This window comes from Nicotiana tomentosiformis, chromosome 3 (assembly GCF_000390325.3).
Source record: "Nicotiana tomentosiformis chromosome 3, ASM39032v3, whole genome shotgun sequence".
NCBI classification, from domain to species: Eukaryota; Viridiplantae; Streptophyta; class Magnoliopsida; order Solanales; family Solanaceae; genus Nicotiana; species Nicotiana tomentosiformis.
The window spans coordinates 121,285,698-121,310,319 of NC_090814.1; the positions used below are offsets into that span (position 1 = coordinate 121,285,698).

The 24,622-nt window shown below is 41.3% G+C and overlaps 1 protein-coding gene across 1 annotated transcript; it reads left to right on the top strand.

The window, feature by feature from the left end:
* The first annotated feature begins 13,861 nt into the window (after nt 1-13,861).
* On the top strand, nt 13,862-14,422 carry LOC104087661 (uncharacterized). The gene has a single exon (XM_009592200.1). The coding sequence runs from the start codon at nt 13,862-13,864 to the stop codon at nt 14,420-14,422; it is 561 nt and encodes a 186-aa protein (XP_009590495.1).
* The last annotated feature ends 10,200 nt before the right edge of the window (nt 14,423-24,622 follow it).

Sequence of the window (24,622 nt, forward strand, 5' to 3'; positions counted from 1 at the left end):
AACTGTTAAGCATCCGAACTACACCCGAGGCCCCCGAGACCTCAACTAAATATACCAATAAGTCCTAAAACACCATACGAACTTAGTCGAGCCCTCAAAACACGTCAAACAACAACGAAAACACGAATCACCCTCCAATTTAAACTTAATGCACTTGAAACTTCAAATTTCTACAACTGATGCCGAAACATATCAAATCACGTCCGATTGACCTAAAATTTAGCACACAAGTCATATTCAACATTACAGACCTACTCAAACTTTCGGAATCGGAATCTGACCCCGATATCAAAAAGTCCACTTTCGGTCAAAATCTCCAAAATTTGACTTTCACCATTTCAAGCCTAAATCAGCTACAGACCTCAAATTTACAGTCCGAACATGATCCTAAGTCCAAAATCACCCAACGGAGCTAACGGAACCGATGGAACTCCGGAGTTGTCTTCACGCAGTTCTGACTACGGTCAAAATCCTAAGACTTAAGCTTCCATTTTTAGGGACTAAGTGTCCCAAATCACTCTGAAACCACAACAAAACCTCCCGGCAAGTCACACAAGTAGAAAAAGATATAGGGAAAGAAAAAAATAGGGGATCAGGGCTATTACTCTCAAAACGACCGACCAGGTCGTTACATCCTCCCCCTCTTAAAATAATCGTTTGTCCTCGAACGAGCATAAAGACATACCTGAAGTGGTGAAAAGATGAGGATAGCGGCTGCGCATATCCTGCTCGGTCTCCCAAGTTGCCTCCTTGGCCGGCTGACCCCTCCATTGAACCTTCAGAGAAGCAATATTCTTCTACCTCAGCTTTCAAACCTGCCTATTCAAGACCGCCACCAACTCCTCAACATACGATAAATCCTTGTCCAACTGGACTGAGCTGAAATCCAACACGTGAGACGGATCGCTCTGAACCTTCCGGAGCATAGAAACATAGAATACTGGATGAACTCATGCTAGACTGGGAGGCAAGGCAAGCTCATAAGCAACCTCCCCAGCATGTCGCAATACCTCAAATGGGCCAATAAACCTCGGGCTCAGTTTGCCCTTCTTTCCGAACCTCATAACACCCTACATGGGTGACACCCAGAGCAGGACCCGCTCTCCAATCATGAATGCAACATCGCGAACCTTCCGATCCGCATAACTCTTCTGTCTGGACTGGGCTGTGCGCAGTCTATCCTGAATTACCTTAACCTTCTCCAGAGCATCCTGAACCAAATCTATACCCAATAATCTAGCCTCGCCTGGCTCGAACCAAACCACTGGAGACCTACACTTCCTACCATACAGAGCCTCATACGGTGCCATCTGGATGCTCGACTGATAAATGTTGTTGTAGGCAAACTCTGCCAGTGGCAAGAACTGATCCCACAAAACCCCAAACTCTATCACACACGCACGAAGCATATCCTCTAATATCTGAATTGTGCGCTTGGACTGTCCGTCCGTCTGCGGGTGAAATGTTGTTCTCAACTCCACTCGAGTACCCAACTCATGCTGTACTACCCTCCAAAATCGTGATGTAAATTGCATACCCCGATCAGAGATGATAGATACCGGTACGCCATGAAGCCTGACGATCTGGCGGATATACACTCGAGCCAGCTGCTCGGAAGAATAGGTAGTCATCATAGGAATGAAATGACTTGACTTGGTCAGCCTATCCACAATTCCCCAAACTGCGTCAAACCTCCGGTGAGTCTGTGGGAGTCTAACAACGAAATCCATAGTGATCCGCTCCCACTTCCACTCCGGAATCTCTAACATCTGAAGCAACCCACCTGGTCGCTGATGCTCATACTTCACCTATTGGCAATTTAGACACCGAGCCATATACTCAACTATGTTGCCTCAAGTCCTGGTACATCTTCGCGGCACCCGGATGAATAAAATACCGCGAGCTATGAGCCTCCTGAAGAATCAACTCTCGCAAACTATCCACATTGGGTACACAGAGCCTACCCTACATCCTCAATGCACCATCATCCCCAATAGTGACCTCCTTAGCATCACCATCCTGCACCGTGTCCTTAAGGACAAACAGATGGGTGTCATCATACTAACGCTCCCTGATACGATCATAAAGAGAAGACCGAGAGACCACACAAGCCAGTACTCGACTCGGCTTAAAAACATCCAATCTAACAAACTGGTTGGCTAACGCCTAAACGTCCAATGCCAATGGCCTCTCTACTGCTGGAAGATATGCTAAGCTCCCCAAAATCTTCGCCCGGCGACTTAAGGAATCAGCCACCACATTGGCCTTCCCGAGATGGTACAAAATTGTGATATCATAGTCCTTAAGAAGCTCCAACCACCTCCGCTGACGCAAGTTAAGATCCTTATGTTTGAACAGATGTTGCAAAATCCGGTGATCAGTGTAAATCTCACAATGGACACCGTACAAATAGTGTTGCCAAATCTTCAAGGTGTGAACAGTAGCTGCTAACTCAAGGTAGTGGACAGGATATTTCTTCTCATGAGGCTTCAACTGGCGCGAAGCATAAGCAATCACTCTACCCTCCTGCATCAGAACATACCCAATACCGATCCACGAGGCATAATAATACACTGTGTAAGAACCAGAAGCTGATGGTAGAACTAGAACTAGAGCCGTGGCCAAAGAAGTCTTGAGCTTCTGAAAGCTCTCCTCGCACTCACTCGACCACCTGAAAGGAGCACCTTTTTGGGTCAATTTATTCAAGGGCCATGCAATAGATAAGAAACGCTCCACAAAACGACAGTAATAACTAGCCAAACCGAGAAAACTCCGAATCTCTGTGGCTGAGGACGGTCTGGGCCAACTCTAAACCGCCTCTATCTTCTTTGAATCTACCTGAATACCCTCACTGGACACCACGTTCCCCAAGAACGCCACTGAACTGAGCCAAAACTCACACTTGGAGAACTTTGTATAAAGCTTCTCCTCCCTCAACCGCTGTAACACAATCCTCAAATGCTGAGCATGCTCCTCCTAGCTACGAGAGTACACCAGGATGTCATCAATGAATACAATAACAAACGAGTCAAGATAAGGATGAAACACACTATTCATTATATGCATGAACGCTGCTGGGGCGTTGGTCAACCCAAAATCATCATAAGGAACTCATAATGGCCATATCGGGTCGTGAAAGCTGTCTTAAGAATATCTGAGTCCCGAATCTTCAGCTGGTGATACCCTGACCTCAAATCAATCTTGGAGAACACCCTCATTCCCTGAAGCTGGTCAAATAGATCATCAATACACGGCAAAGGATACTTGTTCTTGATTGTGACCTTGTTCAACTGTATGTAATCAATGCACATTCTCATAGTATCATCCTTCTTCTTCACAAATAGAACTGGTGCACCCCAAGGTAACACGCTAGGCCGAATAAACCCCTTATCAAGGAGTTCCTGAAGCTGCTTCTTCAATTCCTTCAACTCCGCCGGTGCCATACGATACGGTGGAATAGAAATGGGTTGAGTGCCCAGCACCAAATCAATACTGAAATCAATATCCCAGTTGGGCGGCATGCCCGACAGGTCTGCAGGAAACACATCCAGGAAATCTCGCACCACTGGAACAAAATCAATAGTAGCGGTCTCTTCACTAACATCCCTCACAAAGGCCAGATAAGATAGACAACCCTTCTCAACCATCCACTGAGCCTTCAAGTATGAAATGACTCAACTAGAAACATAGTCTATAGAGCCGCTCCACTCAACTCTCGGCAATCCCGGCATCGCCAACGTCACGGTCTTCGCGTGACAATCTAGAACACATGACATAGAGACAACCAGTCCATACCCAAAATCACGTCAAAATCAACCATACTAAGAACTAAGAGATCTACTCTGGTCTCCAGGCTCCCAATAGTCACCACACATGACCGATATACTCGGTCCACAATAATAGTATCACCCACCAGAGTAGATACATGAACAAATTAAATATGAGGACACATATGAATAAGTGGAACAAGGGTCAAATAGTACAAAGGCATCTCTGTGGAAAACTGAGACACTACATATTATCACAGCGTCCGAAGCAATGGCATCTGGTCTGGCCGGAAGAGCATAGAATCGGGCCTGACCGCCACTCGATCGTCCTCCCCCTCTAGGGCAATCTCTAGCTGACTGGCCCCCACCCCGAGCTGGCTGAGCGGGTAGTGAAGTAACTGGTGTTGAAGTCGTAGTCTGACTCCTCTGCTGAGTCTGACCTCCCGTAAGGCGGGGACAATACCTCCTGATATGGCCAAACTCTCCACACTCACAACAACTACCCGGTGCTGGTGGTGGGGACTAAAGGGGGGCCCGAGCACCAGGATAACTGGTAGAAGGACCTGGCATAGACGAGCCCTGACCCAATAGAGCATGGGACAAACTCTGAGCTGGAAGGGCACTAAGAGATGAGTGACCCTGCTGGTAACTGTGTGAACCATGGCCAGATGATGCACCATGGTGAACAGGGCGAGCCGTCTGAGCATGCCTGTAAGGACGACCCCTGTCGTGGTAGAACTGACCCCTAGAAGATCACCGCTGAATGCACCTTGTCCACGAGGCCTCTTGGCCTCTCTGTCAACCCGCTCCTAGCTGCGAACCATCTCAATCTGACGAGCAATGTTGACAATCTCATCAAAAGTAGCACCAAATGCTCTCTCTCTAGTCATAAGCAATCGCAGCTGAAAAGTGAGTCCATCTATGATCCTCCTGATCCTCTCCTTGTTTGTGGGAACCAACCAGATAGCATGACTGGCCAACTCAGAAAATCTCATCTCATATAGTGTCACGGAGATATCACCCTGACGAAGCTGCTCGAACTACCTGCGCGGCTCCTCTTTGTGGGACTGAGGCACGAACTTCTCCAGGAATATTCCGGAGAACTGCTGCCAGGTAAGGGGTGCTGCGCCGACTGGCCTACGCCTCTCGTAATCCTCCCACCAACTGAAGGCAGCCCCAAAGAGCTGAAAAGTAGTGAACGAGACCCCACTGGTCTCTATAATACCTGTTGTATAGAGTATCCTCTGACACCTATCCAAGAAGCCTTCTGCATCCTCTCCCTCAGTACCACTGAAAGATGGAGGCTGGAGTCTCTCAAACCTCTCCAATCGACGCTGCTCATCATCGAGCATGATAGGAACCACATAGTCCTTAGTAGCTGCAACGGCTGGGCTGGTGGTGCCCCCGATGTCTGGAGTCTTTGTACCACCTGCTCTAGTGTTCGGGCAGCAGGTGTCTGAGCATCTCCCCTGGTCTGAGAAGTGGCTGTTATGGCCGGAATAGAGACCGCCTGAGCAAGACTGGTGCACATGGTCAGAATCTGAACTAAGGCCTCCTGAAGGCCTGGAATCACAATGGGCATAGGTGGTGCTTGAGCTGGTCCTACAGGCTCATCCACAACTGGAGCCTGCTCCTGAACTGGGCCAACTAGTGGATCTGCAGGTGCTGCCCTAGCTGCGGTGCGAGCTGCACCTCTACCCCTACCGCGGCCTCGACCGCGACCTCGGCCTCTCGCGGCCCTTACTGGTGGTACTGGTGGCTGTCCATCCTGCCCTATTGTACGCGTCCTCACCATCTTTGAGAGAATTAGAACAATAGAAATTTAGTTACCAGAATCAAATGATTCGCACGACAAGAAATCAAGATTGTGAAATTTCCTAAGGTTTCGACAACCTCTCGAAGATAAGTACAGACGTCTCTGTACCGATCCGCAAGACTCTACTAAACCTGCTCAAGACTCGTGAGACCTATGTAACCTAGGCTCTGATACCAACTTATCACGACCCAAAACCAACCGTCGTGATGGCGCCTATCATGGGCAAGCCACTACTCACTATCTTAACACAGTAAAAACTTTGAAATTATAGATGGAAGCAATTAATATTTAAGAAAAACCTTTGTGGAACAGAATTAAACTCGCATCACAATACAAACTATGCCAAAAATCGGGGTGTCATCGAGTACATGAGCATCTATACCAGCAGCTTTCTAATACAACGTCTGAGGAATAAAAACTGAAATGTGATAAAGATAATGAATGAGAGCCAAGGCCTGCGAATGCCATGCAGCTACCTCGATAGTCTCCGGAATCAGCTGCTCAAATATCAACACCCGCTATGACCGGGAATACATGGATCTGCACACAAAGTGCAGGGTGGAGCATGAGTACAACCAACTCAGTATGTAACAATGATAAATAAGGAACTGAAAGATAGTGACGAGCAACACAGTAATTAGTTCATTTTTAGTAATCCCAACAAGAAAGTGAACCTGCTTTCAAATTTGGCAATTTAAGTCAAATCAATTTATAAATGTCAAGTTCAAGTAAAACATTGATATAATATCCCTCAGAAGTTTCAAAACAATGACATATAACAACTATGTGCAACAACAATGGAAACAAATACTGCCTCTCAGGGCAAAAATCACTCATTCTTTCTCAATAGCTTATCACTCGACTCTCAGCCCTCAACACTCACACTCGATAGGTACCTACGCTCACTAGGGGTTGCTGACTCCGGAGGGGCTCCTTCAACCCAATCGCTATATCGCTGCGGCATGCAGTCCGATCCCATATAAATAGCCATAAGGCTCGTTACAGCGTGCAACCCGATCCATATACATACAACCCTCAGGCTCGTTGTGGTGAGCAACCCGATCCATATACACTCACATAGCTCACAGCTCGGCACTCAAGCCCTATCTCAGTCACTAACCTCCCCAGCCTCTTGGGCTCTCAGAAATCATGCAAATCAACCCAAAAGAAATAATAACAAGTATCAACAAGAAAATAAGAGGAAACAGAGATATGGCACGCAAGTAAAATTGTGAAGCAAATAGCAGCTAATTCAATAAGTACCCGACCGTTGCAGGTCCCAACAGTGATATCATATTGTCTAAGCATGAATTCTAACATGAATGGCAGTCAAATTTCTAGAAGACAGAGGGAACATGTAATTAACAATAAGCTATTCGACTTTACAGTCTTACGGGAGAGATCAAGTCACAATCCCCCACGTTGCACGCCCACACACCCGTCGCCTATCATGTGCGTCACCTCCAAAATAATCATGTCATACCAAAATTTGAGGTTTCATACCCTCAGGACCAAATTTAAAACTGTTACTTACCTCAAACCGCGCAAAATCATACTCCGAAATGCCTCTACCCCTTGAATCAGTCTCTAAATTCCCCCGAGTCTAGCCACAAGTAGTACGATATAAATAATATAGGCTAAAGGAATCAATTCCACAAGAAAAATACAAAGTGATAAGCCAAAATCCGAAATAGGCTCAAACCGTCCCCCGGAGCCCACGTCTCGAAATCCGACAAAAGTTACAAAATATGAATACCCATTTACTCACGAGCTCATTCGTACCAAAATTATCCAAATCCGATATCAAAATCCCAATCAAAACTCAAAAACTTAGTTGAAGAACTGCTTCCCATTTTCCCCAAATTTTCCACCCAAATCCGAATTAAAAGATGAAATTAGTGATAGATTAGTGGAATATAACAATAAATGGGTTAAGAATCGTTACCCAAAAGTTTCATATGAAAATCTCCCAAATTATCGTCCAAATCTGAGCTCTAAAAGTCCCAAAATTGAAAATGGGATAAAACCCTCAAACTAGTCCTTTTCTGCCCAGCGATTTCGCATCTGCGGGCCTATAATCGTACCTGCAATACTGCACCTGTGGAAATTCTATTCCAGGTGCGGACTTAACTTAAGTGTCACGCCCCGAACCTAGGAGCGAGACAAGCACCCGGTGCCTCACCTAACCTGGCGTACCAAATTGCGACTCAGGGACTCTGAACACATAATGTCATACTTTGGCCATGGGGCCACCTTGCAAGACAATTTGCGAAGCAAAATATAAAACTGAATGGAAACTAGCGCTAACTAAACATCAATATAAAGCTAGGATGAAAAGGCCGTCATAGCTACTACAGCTGACAAACCACCAAATTATACATACCAGGCCTACAAACCCACTATACTGCACTAACCAACAGGATATGTCTACAAGTCTCTATTGATAGATATATTGTGATCGGAACAGGGCCCCGACCTACCCATATTATATATATAAATACATACATAAGATGCACACAAAAACCTAGACTCGATAACTCCGAAGGTTGTGGAGCTTACCGATCAGGCTAAACTCTGGAAACACCTACTGAGGAGGTCTACTCGTCTGTCTATCTGAACCTGCATGCATGAAATGCAGCGTCCCCGGAAAAGGGACGTCAGTACGAAATAATGTACCGAGTATGTAAGGCAATAACATAACTAAAAATCAAAACTGAACTGATAATATAATAACTGGAAGTAACTGGGATTCAAAGATGATCTGGAGATATACTTACCTGCTGATACTGACTCAACTCCTTCAATATAGTAAGTAAAATAATTGTACGGCCTTACAAGGCTCGGTATATATAACTGCTCTGCCATAGTAGGCTCACTCATAGGCGCTCGGCCATACTAGGCTATGTATCTCGACCATGCTGGGCTCGCTCATAGGCGCTCGGCCACAGTAGGCTCGGTATATAACTTTCCATCTGATCAGAGGTTGCCCAATAGGGGCCTGCCCATCGATTATAGCTCGATGGTAATGAAAATACTGTAATACTGTATATATAGGCTTGCTGCTCTCTTGACTGGAAGAAGACAATACTAAAATTGAATATAGAGTCTCGATAAGGAATAATATTGTAACTTATGAGACTAGAATAGTGTGAATAAATTCATGAATATGAACTTCTCTTTTTGTCTCATTACTAACACATGTAGCTACGAGATCATGCCAAAATGAAGGAAGGCTTAGCCTTAACATACCTTATCACAATCTTTCCAATCACCAAGTTGAACTCACCTCTTCGCACCTTAATCTACAAGAATGATAATAATACTATCGTTAGGTTACGAAAGTTACAACTATCGCACAACGAACGACAAACTTATTTTGTATTAAAACGGGCAGCATCTCCCCTATAATCCTTACTTCCTCCAAATTCAAGATAACACCAACAATACAAGAACAGAACAATGACAACATATATACATCATTTTCCAGCCCTATATACACCATCAAATACTACAAAACTGCCCAACACACCCCAATCTCTTCATACACAAAACGACCACCGTAGTAGTGTCAAACGACCCGAAAATATTATGACGAACGACCAGCCAACCACCCTACATTTATATGGTGTTTCTACACCCTCTTACTCCTCCAAAACTCCACAAAACAGTAGTAAAACACGCAGCCCAACAGCAACACAAAACAGTCCACAAAACAGTCCGCTACAAGTGAATAACTCGAACTCACGGCTTCCGATCACCGTCCTGTGAGTTCTCACAAGTATAGAACGACTTACCATGAATTTATAGAAGAAAAACTGGATGAAAGAGAGCAGTAAACTCACCTTATTTGTTGGATAACTCAGCTCCTATATTGGTTCTTCAAACTCTAGGTTTTACCTCCAATTAGAACTTGAAAGGGAGAGAAAATCAATTAGGGTTTGTGGAAACTTTTTGGGAGGATTCTTTGCAGAGCTTATGTCTGGTTATTATGCTCTATTTTAAGTCTAATATATGAAGAAAATAGGCCTTTAAAAGGCCTCTTTGGACGACCCAAAATGGCCCATTTTTGGGCTTTCATTTAAGCAAGTAGGTGACACACCTACTTGTCACCTAGCAGCTTGCGCAGTATCGCAAAAATGCCCATATCTCACTACTCCGATGTCGTATTGACAAACGGTTTAATGCATTGGAAAATAGACTCATAGATATTTAATTTGATGGGTGGAACACCCCATAACTCTAAGCATATTGGGAGAAAATTACAGTTACATTTGACCCAAAGTTTCAGTAAAACTTATGAGTGTAACTTGTGATGACTTTCATCGACTTTTGTTCCACAACTCGCTTGACATTAAAACATAACACACGGATGTCATACGACTAATATAAATCATAACATAATCTCCTTATCATGTTAATCACCCTAGTCTCACCCCAAAGGTACATGTTATAACATTCCCAACTTGTCGACTTTCGACGAAATATTATTTTATTCAATTGCTTTAGCTTCTGAACTGTCCAACCCTCTTTGTACTTGTTGTTCATGATATTCAATATTTGTAACCTCATAGGTAACATGATTAACTTACTTTATATACTTTTAAATATTATCTCATTTTTGGTCCTACATTAGTTTGCTTACGACGCATTTTTACGTACAAAATATAGGGTGTAACATTAAGTCCCTTGGGTCCGCATCTGCGAGAGTAGCGCCGTACCTACGGATGCGCTCCTGCGACCCTCACCGCTCCTGCGCACAGACCAATAGCAGAAGCGAGGCCGCTTCTGTGCGATTACCTCCGCACCTGCGAACCTAGCTTGGGCTGCCAAATCTTGCATCTGCGCTCCTTCATCTGCACGAGCGAGTCTACACCTGCGGTCTCCCTACTGCAAGTTCGAGAACACTAGAAACCAAAAACTTCTGCAGATACACAAGTCCAATTTTCGATCCATTAAGCATCTGAACTATTCCCGAGGCCCCTGGGACCTCAACTAAATGTACCAATAAGTCCTAAAGCACCATACAAACTTAGCCGAGCCCTCAAAATACGTCAAACAACAACGAAAACATGAATCACCCTCCAATCCAAATTTAATGAACTTGAAACTTTAAATTTCTACAACCGATGCCGAAACCTATCAAATCACGTCCGATCGACCTCAATTTTTGCACACAAGTCATATTCAACATTACGGACCTACTCCAACTATCGAAATTGGAATCCGACCCCGATATCAAAAAGTTCACCTCCGATCCAAATCTCAAAAAATCTGACTTTCGCCATTTCAAGCCTAAATCAGCTACAGACCTTAAATTTACAGTCTGGACCCGCTCCTAAGTCCAAAATACCCAACGGAGCTAATGGAACAAACAGAACTTCAGAGTCATCTTCACATAGTTTGGATTACGGTCAAAATCCTAAGACTTAAGCTTCAGTTTTTAGAGACTAAGTGTCCCAAATCACTCCGAAACAACAACAAAACCTCCCGGCAAGTCACACAAGAAGAAAACGATATAGGGAAAGCAGAAAATAAGGGATCGGGGCTATTACTCTCAAAACGACCGGTCGGATCGTTACAAAATAGTTTCCTTAAAAAAATAAAGAAATATTAAGAAATTAAAGAATAATGTACTTACTTTCATATTTTTCCGTTTTCAAGGTTTTTAAATTTTTTACTTTAGGTAATTAACTGCAATTTGGTCTAATAGGAAATTTTTAATTAACAGTTCTTGGGAGGGTTGTGCTTGGGACTCAAGTAATTTGTCTGAATTTCTATTTTTGTTTTGCCCTTACATTTTATGGGCTGAATTTATTACTCAAACTAATTTTAAACCTCTCTGGGCACTGAGAACGCTCTATATAAAAATCAATCACACATTTTTTGGTTCTTTTTATGAAAATTTATTTTTCATAAAATTTATGCCCCTAAGTACATGTATATTGTTTCTTATTTATATCAAGTGAAAGGATTATGAGAATATATATATATATATATATATAGCAACTGAAAATACTTTGAGGAGGGAATAATACTTAAAGTTGCTGGTGGTTTAATGCTTGAACATCCGCCAACGTTGCCTTCGTTGATACTGTGGTTCGTCTCTCTCTCTCTCTCTCTCTCTCTCTCTCTCTCTCTCTCTCTCTCTCTCATATATATATATATTGATATGAAGTTTAAAAAGTCCAGTGCCTCACGCTACCCTGGGCGCTAGTGACAGGAAAATTTTCCTAGTTAGTTCGAGATAAGGTTATTTCGGCCCAAGACCCCCTCCCCCGACGCGTATAAATGCAAGACTAAGCTTAATGGTTAGGATAAAAATATACCTAGTCACCATACTTAATTAAATATCGTAATCTTAATGCGTTCTTAATAGATTGATTCCATAGGAATATATGCGTTAATCTATTTTGCATAGCCGAGTAGTAATTCTGGAGAATACTACGAGAGCAATTATTCTATTAATTAGCAACCATTAGTGAATTGGATAAAAGGGAGAGTTAATTAAAACACAATAGGATTGGTGAATCGATCACAACCCTAGAATATTCGTCTCTACTGAATACACAACAACTATTTTGCTTCTTGATTAATTAGTTACTTGTTAGAATTATTTCTTAGTATAATTATACTTTTGAACTCAGATTGACTCAACTGAATTATAATCTTGGTGAAACTGGTCGGTAGTTAACACAAGTCTCTGTGGGTTCGACACTCGATTTATCACTTTATTACTTGTACGACCACGTATACTTGCGTGTGTGTTTGGGAGCATTAAGTTTTTGGCGCCATTGTTGGGGACTTGAATATTGACTACTTTCTAGTTTTTACTTTAGTTGTTTATTTCGTCAATTCTAATGTTTCTTATTGGTTGCTCTGGTCTTAGGAACTTTGATTGAATGCGAAGGGTCATAAGCCAGGATAGACTTCAAGGCTTTGACCCCGAACCTGAGAGAATATTTCACAGGAGGTTGAGGGAAGCAAGGGATGCAGAACATATTCAGGCACTTGTTCAACTACCGGTGAACATGGCAGAGGAGCAACATGTGATACCCAACATTGCTAATGTCACCTCAAGCATTGTGAAGCCCAAAATCACTGGGTACTTTGATCTGAAGTAGAGCATGATCCAGCTACTACGTGCGAATGGGCAGTTTATGGGTCTTCCACACGAGGATCCACAACAACACATCTTGAACTTCTTTGAGATTAGTGATAATTATATCACTAACGGAGTCACTCCAGACTATGTGAGGCTCAAATTATTCCTGTTTTCTCTGTTGGGCTAAGTAAAGCAGTGGTTGAAGGCTGAACCAACTAATTCTATTATATCCTGGAATGATCTGGCGAGGAAAGTTTTTGACACTGTTCTTTCCTTCAGGAAAACTGCAAAGATCAGAAGTGAGATAGTCGCCTTTAAATAGAAATCGGGGGATTCTTTATATTCATATTGGGAAAGGTTCAAGGGGCTGCTGAAAGACTGTCCTCATCACAACAAGAAAAATGAAGTGTTAGCTCACACTTTCATAGAAGGGCTCCATCCAGAGACAAAAATTGTGGTGGACGCTGCAGTGGGAGGTCAAGTGTTGGAGAAAAGCTTCGATAAGATATATGCATTATTGAACAAATTCTCCAAAAGAAATCTTGATTTGCAAGGAGAGATGGGTAGACACATAGTTCAAAAATCCGTAGGGGTCCTCGAGTTAGACGTTGTTTCTGCATTTTTAGTACAGGTTGCCACATTGGCCAACCAAGTGAATAAAATGACCTTGGTTATTAACAAGCAACAAGCTCAACCAGTGCAACAGATGCAAATATTTTGTGAAGTATGTGGAGAGGGTAACACGAGCGACTTATGCCCAACTAATCCAGAGTCTATTTGTTTCGTGGGTAATGCAAATAGGGGCCAGACAAACAAGTATGGGAACACTGGAGGAACCACCCAAACTTCTCTTGGGGTGGAAACCAAGATGCTCGGAATCAGTACATGCCACAAGCTCCTCAATAGCAATATAGACCACCACAGGCTGAACAACCTACAAACACGATGAGTCACATTAAGGAGATGCTAAAGAAATTGATGGCTGACCAGTAGGCCCGAGCATTAGCGATGAGAAATTTGGAGTGACAAATAGGGCAACTTGTCAGTTCCCAAAATACTCGACCAGTTGGAGCTCTTCCAAGAAACACCGAGGCTAATCCTAAGATATCTATCAATGACGTGTCATTAAGGAATATGAGACAGTTAGAAGAAGTCCCGTAGAAAAAGATAAAAAAAATGACCTTTAGTGAGAAATCGGGCTCCATAGAAGCAGAATCAGAAAAGAAAAAAGAGTTAGAGAAGCCAGTTGAAGAGGCGGTAGAAACGAAACCCCTACCATTAGTTGTATGGCCACCACCCCCATTCCCTCAGAGATTGCAGAAAGTGAAGGATAATGCTACTTATAAAACGTTTCTTGATATTTTGAAGCAGGTGCAAAACAATATTTTATTGACAGACATCTTGCAAGAAGTGCTTAAACATGCCAAATACATCAGGGACATAGTGGCAAATAAGAGGAGGTTGGCAGATTTTGAGTCTGTGGCACTTACTGAAGAATGTACCTCAAGAATTCAAAGCAATCTACCTCAAAAATTGAAGGATCCAGGTAGTTTCACTATCCAAATCTCTATTGGTAAGCATGCAGTCGAGCGAGCTTTGTGTGATCTTGTGGAGAGAATCAATTTGATGTCGCTATCTGTGTTCAGACAGTTGCGATTTGGTGAGCCGCGCCCAACCACAGTGATTTTACAGTTGGTTGATCGCTCCCTTACTTATCCTGAAGGAGTACTGGATTGAAGATGTGTTAGTTCGAGTGGGTTCTTTCATATTCCATGTTGATTTTATTATCTTGAACTATGAGCATGATCATGAATTCCCATTTATTTTAGGGCATCCATTCTTACACATGGGTTGAGCTATTATCGATGTATGTGAAGGAAACATGACAATGAGAGTGGGTGATCGAGTGGAGGTATTCAATCTGTATAAAGCACTCAGACTGCCAGCCCACTATGAAGAGCTATCCATGATTTATGTGGTGGAAAGTGATGTGGCTTCATTGGTGATTATATAAGCCCCATAGATCCTCTTGAACGAGCCTTGATGGGGGATGAAGAAGAAAGTGAAGATAAGATGATAGAAGAAATTGAGCAAGTACTTAACATGTCTTGCAAATATGTCCATGGGCTTGATAGATTTGAGGAGTTGGACAAACCTGTTACTCTGACCCCTCCTAAACCATTTATTGATGAAGCTCTAAAGCTAGAGCTCAACCTCTTCCAGTGCACATGTGCTATGATTACTTGAGGAACTCTGAAACATTGCCAGTGATTATCTCATCCAGCTTAACTAATGTGCAAGAAGAAAAGCTGCTCAGAGTGCTTCGTGAGCATATAAAAGCTATTGGGTGGACAATTGCTGATATAAAAGGAATTAATCCATCATTTTGTATGCATAAAATCTTTCTAGAAGATGGACACTTCCCTTGTGTTGAGAAACAAAGAAGATTAAATCCGATTATGAAAGATGTCTTGAAGAAGAAAGTAATTAAGTAGCTTGAGGCAGGTATCATCTTCCCTATTTCTGATAGCAACTGGGTGATCCTAGTGCATTGTGTGCTTAAAAAGGGGGGATGACTGTTGTAGAGAATGAGAAAAATGAGCTAATTCCTACTCGCACTGTGATGCGGTGGAGTGTTTACATTGACTATAGAAGGCTCAACAAAGCAACCCGCAAGGACCATTTTTTACTTACACTCATTGACCAGATGTTGGGCAGATTGGCGGGGCATGAATATTAGACTTCTTTGATGGTTATTTGGGGTACAACTAGATTGTCATTTTCCCAGAGGATCAGGAGAAGACCACTTTTACATGTCCTTATGATACTTTTTCTTTCAAGCGAATGCCATTTGGTCCTTGTAATGCACCGGCCACTTTCCAGAGATGTATGATGGCCATTTTTACTACTATGGTGGAGCAATTCGTAGAAGTCTTCATGGATGATTTTTTAGTCTTTGGGTCCTCTTATGATGACTGTTTGAAGAATTTGGGCAAGGTGTTGGCCCGTTGTGAAGAAACAATTTAAGTGCTAAATTGGAAAAGTGCCATTTTATGGTACAACAAGGAATCGTGTTGAACCATAGAGTGTCAAGGAGTGGCATTGAAGTTGATAAGGCGAAGGTGGAGGCGGTTTAAACATTACCTCCACCCATTTATGTGAAGGGTGTCCAGAGTTTCTTGGGACACGCGAGGTTCTATACACGCTTTATTATAGATTTTTCAAACATTTCTACTCTTTTGTGCAGGTTACTTGAAAAGGATGTAATCTTTAATTTTGATGAAGCCTGCCTGAAGGCATTTGAGGAGCTCAAAATGAAGTTCGTGACTTCCTCCATTATTGTGGCACCTGATTGGTCCTTACCATTTGAACTTATGTGCGATGCAAGTGACCATGCTATTGGGCAGTGCTTGGCCAGAGGAAAGACAAAATATTTTAATCCACATACTATGCGAGTAAGACTCTTGATGATACATAGCTGAATTACACCACCACTGAAAAGGAGTTGTTGGCCGTTGTGTGGGCCTTTGAGAAATTTCCAGCATACTTGGTGGGAACAAAAGTTGTAGTCAATTCCAACCATGCAGCAATAAGGTATCTATTTACAATAAAAGGAATCCAAGGCTAGATTGACGTGCTGGGTTTTGTTATTGCTGGAATTTGATGTAGAAATACGAGATCGGAAGGGCACAAAAAAATAAGTACCCGACCATCTATCAAGGCTAGAAATCATGAGCACGTGGAGGAAGGTAGACAAATTAAGGAGGTATTTCATAATGAGCAACTTTTTGCTATCACCCAAGACCCTCCCCCATAGTACGCGGATTATGTGAATTATATTATGAGTGGGGTACTTCCTCCCAAAATTGAATCTGAAGCTAGAAAGAGGTTTCTACATAATGTGAACTTCTACTACTGGGATGAGCCATTCTTATACAGACAGTGTGCTGATCAGTTGATGAGGAGATGCATTCTTGAAAAGGAGGTGGAATTAGTGTTGTATGATTATTATGCCTCGCCTTATGGAGGTTATCATGGACACTATTGGATAGCTGCAAATGTTTTACAGTCTGGGTTTTTTTGGCCAACATTGTTCAAGGATGCCCATGCGTTTGTTAAGAAGTATGACCAGTGTTAGAGAATAGGAACAATTACAAGGAGGCATGAGATGCCTTGGAATAATATCCTGGAGGTGGAGATTTTTTATGTGTGGGGGATAGACTTCATGGGACCGTTTCCATTGTCTCGAGAAAACAAATATATCTTGCTAGCGGTTGACTACGTGTCAAAATGGGTAGAGGCTATCGCATTTCCAATCAAAGATGTCAAGGTGGTAGCTTCTTTTGTGAAGAAAAACATATTCTCGTGGTTTGGGACTCCACGTGCCTTGATTGGTGATGAAAGGACACATTTCTGCAATCGGTTGTTGAGTAACCTTCTAACAAATAAGGGGTCCGCCACAGATTTGCCACGGCATATCACCCGCAAATAAGTGGACAAGATGAGGTGCCCAACAGAGAAATAAAGCAGATATTAGAGAAGGGAGCGAGTTTGAATAGGAAAGATTGTGCTGCAAAGTTAGATGATGCCTTGTGGGCATATATAACTGCATACAAAACACCGAGTGGGGCATCCCCGTATAAGCTTGTTTATGGGAATGCATGTCACTTGCCGGTTGAACTTGAACACAAGGCGTATTAGGCAATTAAAAAGTTGAATATGGACTTTGAAGTAGCGGGCGAGAAGAGGCTCTTGCAGTTGAATGAGTTAGATGGGTTGAAGATGCACTCATACGAAAATGCTAAGCTTTGCAAGGAGAAAACAAAAAGGTGTCATGACAAACGAATCAAGCCACATCACTTTAAACCGGGCCAAAAGGTACTATTGTTCAATTTTAGGCTTAAGTTGTTTCCTGGAAAGTTAAAATGGAGGTGGTCAGGTCCATTTGAGGTGGTGAGAGTAACTCTTTATGGTGAAATGAGTTGCGTGCTTTAAATGGTGAAAGAATTTTTTTTAGGGAATGGGCAAAGAGTCAAGCACTATTGAGTCCAAAGTAATACTCGCTGATGAGTAAGCAAGGCCCTGCGTCGTGCCGCGATGTTAAATCAGGCGCTTGTTGGGAGGCAACCCAATTTTTATTGCTTTCATAGCTTAGCTTTTTAATTTTTTTTTTAGTTAGAGTAGACTAGAATTTTTTGTTTTCTTTGTAGGCATATAAATCATAGGTAGAATAGTGTAGGGTATCTAAATTGGATATATAAAGTGCTCGGAGGGATCGAGGATTTCATTCAAAGAAAAAGGAAAAATAGTTCCCATACCAGCGCCTAGGCCAGCACCCAACGCTACCTGTGGCGTAGAAAACAGAAATATTTCTTCCCCCAGCGCTAGGCCTAGCACAACGCACTGGGCTGGAGGGTCAGGTAGAAAAAAATTTTCTCTCTTTTGTTTATTATTTAAAACAACTCCCCCACAGTATGAGATAATACCGGGTATGTTATTGTTGTTGTTATTGTATTTAAAACAACTACCCCTAAAACCCGACCCACATACCTATCTACCCTCATATTACAACCCTTGACCCATACCCAAATCCCTCGTAATTAAAATAACTCTAACCCCCCCGAACCCTTCTCTCTTTCTCCCTTCTACTCTTCCCTCCTCTCTGCCCCCGTCTCTATCTCCGTCCCTCTCTCAATTCTTATAGTTTTTTTTCTTCTCCTCTTGCATTCATCTACAAATCTCCCAGGTATGTTTCCCTTCTCCCTTTTTCTTTTATTTTGTAGATTATAGTGCCCATCTCCCATCCCAAACTCCCATCTCCAAATTCCCCCATAAGTTGCTTCTTAGAACTTGTTCTATGGTGGGTGGCCCGATTGTGGAACAAAATTAGTTGCTACAACTTGGTTGTTGTGTTGTATACGGTGTAGTAAACTTCAATTCCCTATACTTCATAAAATTTGGGAGGGCCACCATCTTCCACCATCGTTGAATTGAGTTGAACACACTTAATGCCCACCATGTGTTTGATAAAATGCTTGAAAGAGTCAATTGGGCACCGGTAAAGTTTGAGTAGTTGAGTGTAGTTGTATGTGATATCAGGCTAATTATGGGGTGTTGGGGGTGGTTTTACCTAACCCAAATCTTATCTTTAATGTTCACATGTTATAACCATGCCACCCACACCATGTATCTTGTACTATGTATGCCACGCCATGATCGACTGTTTGATTTGTGTTGCATAGTTAGTGCATTATAATTGTGCGGCATGGGGTACCCATCGCCTTGTGGTGCAACACTTGTGCATTTTCAACCAATATTGTGGGTATATTACATAGAGCCTTCGATTTTAAGTATGGGGTCATCTTTGACTCTCATGATAATCTTCGACGGATTTCCTTATTCATTCTCACATTCATGATTATTTGTGTTGTAGGTTGATATGGATCGTGATAGTGCGAACAAGGGTAAAGGAGTGGGGAAGTCCTCAACCACTGTTCTCGCTCCTAAAAAGCGCAAGCAAGGGGAAATGTCATCTCGACAAGCTAAAGGGAAACAGGTTGCCGACGGATCGAAGAAGGCACCATCGGGACCAAGGCCTCATTTGGATCTAGTTCGTGAGGATGCCATACAATGGCATAATAACTTTGTGCCATATGGGCGATATGTCTCTGAAATGAAAATTAATGTGAAAACTCTAGAGTGAACATGCTTGCCCGGTTAAAAGAATTGAAGATGGATAAGTTCATAGAGTGAACAGGCCATGCAAATTTGAGTATGGTGTGAGATCTTTATGAAAATTGGAATGGGAACTTTTTCACGTCACGGGTCCGCAGAAAGGAGGTGCCAATAGATAGGCGCTCCTTATGCGAATTTTTGGGATTTGATAGCCCTAACCCATGAAGGCTGCAAACGTTTGTCAAATGCCCAAACTATCAAGTTATACGTCACACTCTATGTGGCATCGATTTGAATGCAAAGTGAACAAGAAAAAAGGGTGATTCCCATCTTGTGATGATACACTTCGACTTCAACAAGAATGCCAAGGTGTGGCAGAATTTCATGCAGGGCAGACTAATGCTGGTTGAGCACAATAACAAGTGCACTAGAGCTCGAGTGTTTGATATTTTTCTGATTACTGGGTGACCCATCAATGTGGGAGAGATCATGTTAGGGGAGATGGATTGCACACGATCTGGGAGGAAAATCAAGAGATTCTTCTTTGGCAACTTGCTAACGCAGTACATGTTGTCCCGGGAGGTACCTGAATACCGCGGTTATGATGAGGTTAAGGAGGCTCCTAAGAGGTTGATGGACATCACATCGTTGTTTGTGTCTACGTCTAAGCTATGCCATGCGACACGGAATGAGAGGGACAGGAACTTCAACATGTATCTCTATATCCCCCTAAATGTGATCATGAGCAGGTTGGGCGTGTCGGACGAGGAGCGTATGCATCTATGTAATGATCTGTCCAATTCCTCCATGAGAGGATGAGAACACCCACGAAGGCTCCGACACTAAGGATGATCTTGATGCTAACATCATGGGGCCCATGGCTTTGGTGCCCCTGGGAGCGGATGATGATGATGAGCCCGGAGCTGCTGCTGGTGGGTATTCTGAGGAGGTGGAATCCGACTAGCAGGGAGCTCTTCTTTCCACCTTACTTTGCTTTAAATTCTTACATGCTTCGGGGACTATGCACATGTTAAGTGTGGGGTGGGGGAACTACTTTATGTGGTATAAATTGAATAAATCTATTTTTTTTATTTTATTAGTTTTTCTTTTAGGAACCCGTAGTAGACACAGTCTAGTTTTAAAATAAATTAAATACGAAAATAGAAAAAAAAATCTGAAAAAGCTCGGACTTTTCCCGATGATGGATATTTTGGATAATTTTATTGAGGGATTAAAGTCCGATTAAAAATACCAAAAAGATCTTTTTTTAGGATAGTTAGGTAGTATCCCTTGCCTTTTATTTTGGTCCCGGTTCTTTTCCAATGGTGTATCTCGAACTGGGTACTTCATTTTTTTAGGAATATGATAGGAAGAAAACTTAGTTGCGTAGAGGTAACTACTGACATATTCGGTGCTGGCACATTAGGCGATAGCATGCGCACTTTCTTCCCATACATTTGATTTTAATTGTGATGCCTGAGTCAAATAATTAGCCTACTCTGTGATGCCTTTTCTCAGTTGTTTGACTTGTATGTCACCTAGTGCGATATTGCTTAAAATTTCTCAATTATATGTGCTTGCTTGACTTGAGAGTTGAACAGAACCGTCTTGATTGAGTCATGTGCAATGTGTGTGCAGGGATTTGTGTTATTATGTGTTATCATGTGTAGTATAGAACTTTTCCCGTGTGTTAATCGAAGCAAAAGCATTAAGTTGTGCTAGTCTACGAGATGAGGTGGGCAGTTCTTTGCTTGATAATAGATGTTCTTGTCACTTAAAATAAATTATTTCCATTTCTAGCCCCTTTGAGCCTATTGACCTTTTCCTTGGTTCCCACATTACAAGCCGTACGCCTATTGTATTTTGAATTTGAAATTGTTGAACCTTTACCTCCGAAGAAACATAGTCGCTAAAATAAGTAAGGTGAGAGATTGGAAAGTAGCTTTTGCGTGGAACCATGGAATGTCCCTTAAGATGCACTAAAGTTGTGAAAAACGTTCACTAGCTGATGAACCTTAATGTATGGCGTGTGTGTAGAAAAAAAAAAGAAAAAAAAATTGCAAGAAAAGGAAAAAATAATTCAAAAAATGTAGAAAAACACACATCTCCTAATCTTAATAATTCGTGCTAGTAGGAATATAGAAATGCTTAATTGAGAAAAAAAGGCTATGTTATATATGGTTGTGGTAAGTGAATTGGTTGAGAAGAAAATGTGCTCGATTTTTTAGTGTAGTGTATTAAAGTGCTTAGGAGGGTCAGTCACTACTCCTAAATTTATCCTACCTGTCCCTTAGCCTACATTACAACCTATAAAGTCCTAATTGATCCTAGACTTTGCTGACTTAGATTAGTAGAGGTGTACACTACAGGCAAGCTTATGGTACGAGGACGGGATGCACATGAATTCTTTGTGAGAGTGCAATTTTTGTTCCAATTGTGTGATGTCCTTAAATTATGTTGAAAGTCATACTGGAATGTGTGGACTATTGTATATTCACTCCTGTGATTGTTGGTGAGGGCTCATGATCTCGTGACGGGTTGGTGATGTCGTGAATTTCTCTTGATTGGTGAGTGCGTGAGTTGAGAGTGCTTAGTGGTAACGAGTCAGCTCTTTAGGCAGGTTGGTTATGGATAGGCTGTTTGAGTTGGTTGAATTGAATTGTTTATACATGGGTTAGTTTAAAACGGGAAGAATATGAAATTTGTATGTTCATGCTTGATTGCCGGTATCGATCACAGTAAAGAGTAGAGTGTATGATTAAAAATTGAAGTGCTCCTCTCTAGTTGAGATGTGTACGTTGTTGGAGTGTAGTTGATAGTACCATTGCTCAAGGACGAGCAAGAGTCTAAGTGTGGGGTGTGGATAATGTGCTTAAAGTATATATATACATATATATATATATATATATATATATATATATATATACATATACATATATATATATATATATATATATATATATATATATATATATATGCATATTGCCTCATATTTTACTCATGTCTCGTAGATTTCGGATGTGTAATGATTTGTGCTAATTTGTGGTATTTTTATGTGTAGGAATCATCCGAAGGCAATTTGGGACGAATGTGCGTGAATTAAAGAGAAAAAGGGAAGAAAAGGCAAAAAGTCACAAAGTAGCGCCATAGACAACGTGGGGCGCTACCTATGGCGCAGAAGTCAGAATGTTAAAAAGACTAACGTCAGGGCTAGCGCTCCACGCTACCCTGGGCGCTGGTGATGGAAACATTCTCTAGTTCGCCTGGGACAAGGTTATTTCGGCCCAAGACCCACCCAACGCGTATAAAAGCATGACTAAGCCTCTTTTGAGAGGGGAGATTCCACTTTGAGGAAAAAATACACATGAGGAACATCCGGGAGCGAGGATATCAAAGTTTTCTTCATCTTTTCTTAGTATTATCAATTTTTCAACACTTATGAATTTGTTTTGATATTATCATGAGTGGCTAAAACCCATAGTTATAGGGTTGTGATTTAGCCATGAATATTGTTGTTAGATTTTGACTTAAACTTGATTACAAATTGCTAATATATAATTGTTTCTTCAATTCTGTAATTAATTGCTTAATTGTCTGGCCAACAGTTAGGTTCTATTTATTATATATGTTATACTTAGGAAAGCTATATCTAGATTAAAGAAGAACTGAAGAGGGAATGATCTTAACTCTGAGTGGGCGGGCAGATTTGTGGTTAGGATAGGAATATACCTAGTCACCATGACTAATTAAATATCATAATATTAATGTGTTATTAATAGATTGATTCCATATGAATATATGCGTTAATCTATTTAGAATAGGCAAGTAGTAATTCAGGAGAATACTACGAGAGCGATTATTCGTTTAATTAGAAACCATGAGTGAATTATATGAAAGGGAGAGTTAATTAGATTACAATAGGATTGGTGAATCGATCACAACTTTGGAATATTCATCTCTACTAAATACACAACAACTATTTTTCTGCTTGATTAATTAGTTACTTGTTAGAATTATTGCTTAGTTTAATCACACTTTGAACTCTGATTGAATCGACTGAATAATAATCTTGGTGAAATTAGTAGGTAGTTAACACAAGTCTTTGTGGGTTCGACACTCAATTTATCACTTTATTACTTGTACGACCACGTATACTTGCGTGTGCATATATATATATATATATATATATATATATATATATATATATAAACTGTTAATAGGGGTACTATATGGTTATCCATGAGCTTTAACAAACTATATAACTGTTAATAGGGGGTGTTATATGTTTATCCATGAGCTTTAACAAATTCTACATCATTCTATGAAACTCTCTGGAGGTTTCAATTATCTTACACAACTTCAAAATTCTAATGGCATTTTATGTCTCCCTATGGGGAATAGGAAATATCATACAAAATGCATAATCATTTATATCTCAATATTTTTTTAACTTTTCTACGTATTGAGTACAAGTGGATAGCTTGGTGATCTTCTTGCCTTGACAATAGGAAAAAGAAGTCTATGCTTTCAGTAATATATATTTTATACTCTTTGTTCCCAATGCATATTGGAACTACTGATCACATCTTCTGTATACTATTATAACAAGAAATATTTTTACTGGCCACACTGCAACATAATGTCTAATGCATTTTGAACTAGAATACCCAGAGCAAGTTGGCGCTAAGAGTTAGGAGACTTTGTATGTAAAAATATAAAAGTTTAAGCAATTTCGACCAATATATTGTCTAGGGCTTTAAGGATGTTATTTAAGGTGGATGCAATAGAGTATATATGGCCCTCTTAAAGAACTAAGCTCCCCTGAAAAAGTGGAAGCTTCTCGACATGACAAATAATGACAGATACATGATCAAGACAATGAAAAAGGCAGAAGTAAAGGTGAGATCATCTCTAACTTCCTCCAAGATATAGATGCTTAATTGCAATGAAATAAGGTTTAAAGTTGTGGTCGACTGCATGCAGGTGATTAAACAATTAAACTACTTTAGTATTTAACTTATGTTATGTTGTGTATATATAAAAGTGTTGGATCTAATACACTATTTGTTTTCTAATGTGCAAATATATGATTCTTTTCTCCCTGTTACATCGTTTATGAGCAATTCACAATCTTAAACTTTGGAGTGAAATCTCCAATGCTTTTGTTGGAATATAATGCTCTTATGCACGTCTATTTCATTATCGGTATATGTAAAATAGTAGAAGAGCCAATATGCAAATGGATGCAATGAATTAATTTCC

Bases quoted from the DNA above. Each gene is read 5' to 3' on its own strand.
- LOC104087661 (XM_009592200.1), top strand. From the start codon at position 13,862: ATGACCTTTAGTGAGAAATCGGGCTCCATAGAAGCAGAATCAGAAAAG.